At 40.0% G+C, this 4302-nt stretch overlaps 1 protein-coding gene across 1 annotated transcript; it reads left to right on the top strand.

Moving 5' to 3' along the window:
- Window positions 1-1071: 1071 nt before the first annotated feature.
- rpl30 (ribosomal protein L30) lies at window positions 1072-4057 on the top strand. Its single transcript, XM_085346216.1, has 5 exons — window positions 1072-1130; window positions 1247-1295; window positions 1753-1898; window positions 3050-3180; window positions 3972-4057. Exons 2-5 carry the CDS (start codon window positions 1275-1277, stop codon window positions 4022-4024), a joined length of 351 nt encoding a protein of 116 aa, XP_085202342.1. The 5' UTR covers window positions 1072-1130; window positions 1247-1274; the 3' UTR covers window positions 4025-4057.
- Window positions 4058-4302: the final 245 nt, after the last annotated feature.

Consider the following 4302-nt stretch of genomic DNA (forward strand, 5'->3'; position numbering starts at 1 on the left):
TGTGCTTCCTGAAGTCCACAATAATCTCCACTGTCTTCTGGGCATTCAGCACCAGGTTGTTGTGGCTGCACCAGGACACCAGACGTTCAACCTCCCTCCTGTAGGCAGACTCATCCCCGTCAGAGATGAGCCCAATGACGGTGGTGTCATCTGCGAACTTGATTAGCTTGACAGACTGGTGGGTGGAGGTGCAGCAGTTGGTGTACAGGGAGAAGAGCAGAGGAGAAAGAACACAGCCCTGAGGGGAGCCGGTGCTGATGGTCCGGGAGTCCGAGACATTCTTCCCCAGCCTCACGTGCTGCTTCCTGTCCGTCAGGAAGTCAGTGATCCACCGGCAGATGGGATCAGATATGTTGGTCTTAAGAGCCGATTTAATTTTTTAAATTGTTGAAGTTCTTATGAGGTGTGGCAAGCTATTCCAGAGTTGGGGGAGCAATGTCAGCATTTAGTTTTTAAACATGAAGATGGCACTGAACTCAATGAACTCGAGGCAAATTACGGAGTTAAAAAGATTCCATTCACCATTTGATTGTCAGAAGTATAGAAAATATTCATAACAAACCAAACTAATAATCGATGATTGATTTGATACTAAAAATCGACTTAAAGCAGCCTAATTACATTAAAAGTAGGACACTGGGTGAAGAGGACTCAGTTAGATCGCTGCAGCGAATTTCAAAATAAAAGCACAACCGTTCGGAAGTGGTAAAGTACAATCTTTAAACAACACATCGCTTTTTAACACTGATTAAAAATAGTTAATCTTCTGAGTTATTATTTATTATATTATGCAAATGACATTTAGTTGCATGAATCCATTTATGTATTGCTTTTAATATTTAGGCATACTAAAGACTACCATAATACACATTTTTTTAATGTAAAACACCACAGATTTGCTTAAGTTTAGCTATAACATATTGTTTAATTAATTAATTTTTTAGTAAAAGGCTAAGTAAAATGTTTCAAATAGACGCGTTTGTCCACTATATATCTCACTGCAGAAGTATCTGAAAACGACCCTTAGCCGCCTGCCCAGTCCTGTTCTGCGCATGCTCGCCGAAGTGATACGAGCGCAGTGCACCATGGGACTTCCTTTCTCTCTGAGGCCATATTGGAGTTAACTCACAGTAAGACGAGCTCCGAGTTTTATTTATAAAATAAATATGATTTTCGCCACATTTTCACATTTTGCTGTGACCCACTCTTTAACGACAGTCCTCTGCTATCCTCCTTCTGCCCGCAGGTTGGCCGGTCCGGACTAAACCGCAAACATGGTGGCCGCAAAGAAGACGGTGAGCGAGGCCGGAGTGCACGCGCTACTGCACGGCCAGGCTTCACGTGGAGACGTGTAACTGCCGGGGCCTGCTAGCTAGCGCTGTAGTACTCCGCTTAAAACTTGATATTTCTACTCAGTGTCACTTAGTGTTGATTTTTTGCTGCTTTAAATCTTATGAAATACTTGATTGTTATGACAGTGTTTATTAGTGGCCGCCCGTTTAGTTCATGTTTAACTGTACCGGCAGTAGAGCTAATGCTAATTCATAAAATCTAATAGAAAATGACGACAGCAACGTGGACCCTTCCCCCTTTAATATAAAGTTAAAACATGTTTAAATGTGTGCGCTTTTTATGTGTCCTATTATAGTTATCATATTTATTATATTCGATATGTAGTGGAGTGTGAGAGGTGTGTAGCTCCTGTACTGTCACCGACTTCAGATTTTGATATATGTGTGTGTCTGTGTTCAGAAAAAGTCTATGGAGTCCATCAACTCCCGTCTCCAGCTGGTGATGAAAAGCGGAAAATACGTCCTGGGCTACAAACAGTCCCAGAAGATGATCCGTCAGGGAAAAGCCAAGTTGGTTATCCTGGCCAACAACTGCCCAGCTCTCAGGTATATTAAGACTTTCCTAAATATATTTTTCTATACACTATTTTAGCTAAGGAATTGAAAGGGATTCAGTGTGCTACAAAGAACTATGACAAGTTTAACAATAAAAGGAATTCTTTATTTCTTTATTATTTAAAAAAAAAATTTAAGTGAAGTGAGGTTAATTAATGGGAGGGCACTGATGCAAACATAAATTGGTATTACCTTATTGAGCTGCTACATATGTGCTAGTGAATAAGACGACATTCACCAGTGAATGTTTCTATTGTTTGTTGTTTCACATCAGTATTATTCAGGCTAAATGTTCAAAGATGGCGTAATAATGAGCAAAAACATAAATAGTTCAACTAATTTTCAATAGTAAGAATCTGTGTACCTGCAAAGTAAATGACCAATTATCAACACTTTCTCTAAATCTTACTGCATTGATCATAGTGTATGTATATATGTCTGTATGTACCCTGCCTCCATTGCCACTCTGAACAAAATTTTACACAAACATCGTCACACATGGAGAGGTTATTTAGAAATTATACACCCCAGTTGTTTGGATTTTCATATCTATTATCTTCCTGTGAAGGTGGTGATACGTTTTCCGTTTGTGTGTGTTTGGTTTAACGTACGTTGCTTGGATGCAGGCGTGAGGCAGGTGGTCTATCAGATAGTTGGTCCCATCCTTGTAATTTCTGTGCAGGTTGGAAGGTTGTACTTGTTGCGCTGTCTTTTAGTGCAGAGGCACAAAAGTATACATGTGTAAACTTAATTTTCAGTAGGTAAGGACAGCTACATGTTTGATGTAATCATACTCATGTGATACAGCTAGCAGATGCCAGTCATAATTCAGAAAAGTTTGGGATCTCTGCTATTTATTGTACACTAATTGTCTCCAATATTGATTTGTAGAAGATGCTGAGATATTCATTACAATTTTAACAAATTTCATCTAAATGTTGATTATAAAGTGGTTAACTCAAAAAAACAATGTGCAGAAACTTCTCTACAGTCAGTATAATCAAGTGTTAGAAGGATCTATGGCTGTACTTATCTGCACTTGTTTCTTTATATTTTAAATTGTCTTGTGTCAGCTTTACCCTTTGTTGCAGTATTTGACCACATGTGCGTTTGGCTCACATTTACCTTTATTACCTGTCCAGGAAATCTGAGATTGAATACTATGCTATGCTGGCCAAGACTGGTGTCCACCACTACAGTGGAAACAACATCGAGTTGGGCACAGCCTGCGGCAAATACTACAGGGTGTGCACACTGGCTATCATCGACCCTGGTGAGTACTCATTTTTGTTGTGAAACCTATCTTCACTGAACCACTTCTTAACCTCCACAGGAATTAGATGTTATATACGCTGTGGGAGAAAGTGTTAAAAAAGCCCAGTGGGATGTTTGAGGCACCAGCTGGTGTGCATCACTGCCTGCAAGTTAAATTGATTTGTGGGCGGCGAGTTCACAAACATAAATCTAAAAGAATTTCAGCCAAAACAATATTTTAGTTCCCTAGGAGATATTAAACGTTCCAGATGTAACTATCTTAGTTAACAAGTACTAGAGGGACAGCATTTAACACATAATATGGAGAGTAGCCAGGAGGGAATGATTGTTTTTAGGTCTTTGTTTTAGCACCCTGTTCTTAGTTTGAAAAGCCACTGGGACAAATGACCATAATCCATGAATCAACATAACATTCAAAACAAGCTTTAAAATGACAGTAAATATCTCAAAAGTGACAGATCTGACACTGATATGGTGGACTTCCCTGGGGAGTAGATTGACACCCCCCCCTCCTCTCTTGAGCCTGTTAGAGGCAGATGCTGTCACTAGTCCCACTCAGGACTAGTGGTTTGCTAGATGAATGCTAGTCAGAGCTTTTAGTTGAACTGCCAGCACTTTACAGTCAGTTTATATAGAGATCTTCCAGTGGCAACATTTATCCTCACAGTGTCATTATTGTTTTATTTGTGTGGGGCATTTAAAGACATGCAGCATTTCTTCAGGCGGTATAAGTGTGCGTCTTTGTATATGTGGCAGTGACTCTGACTCTGCTCCTCTTTTCCTCTTCAGGCGATTCTGACATCATCAGGAGCATGCCGGAACAGCAGCAGCCTGCTCAGTAGATTTGTTGTTATAAATAAAGTTGGTGTTAACAGAAAGAAGCTGCTGTCTTTTCATTTCTGATTGCTGTAGCCTTTTCTCTCCTGTGTAGACAGTTACAGGAAGCTGTTTAAAGAGGTCTTTCTTCATAGGATTGTCACCTCATAAACCACCAGGATCTGACCATTTATCACACAGTCAAAATTATGCCATTTTATTTTGTTTCCCCGTCACTTACATAAAGCTTCGGGATGACTGTGTGCTGCACTGTGACTGTATTTGAGTAAGGACACTTCAGTCA

Source organism: Diplotaxodon limnothrissa, linkage group LG22, assembly GCF_057381915.1.
Source record: "Diplotaxodon limnothrissa isolate DT_005_m linkage group LG22, D_limnothrissa_male_GT1.1, whole genome shotgun sequence".
Lineage (NCBI taxonomy): Eukaryota > Metazoa > Chordata > Actinopteri > Cichliformes > Cichlidae > Diplotaxodon > Diplotaxodon limnothrissa.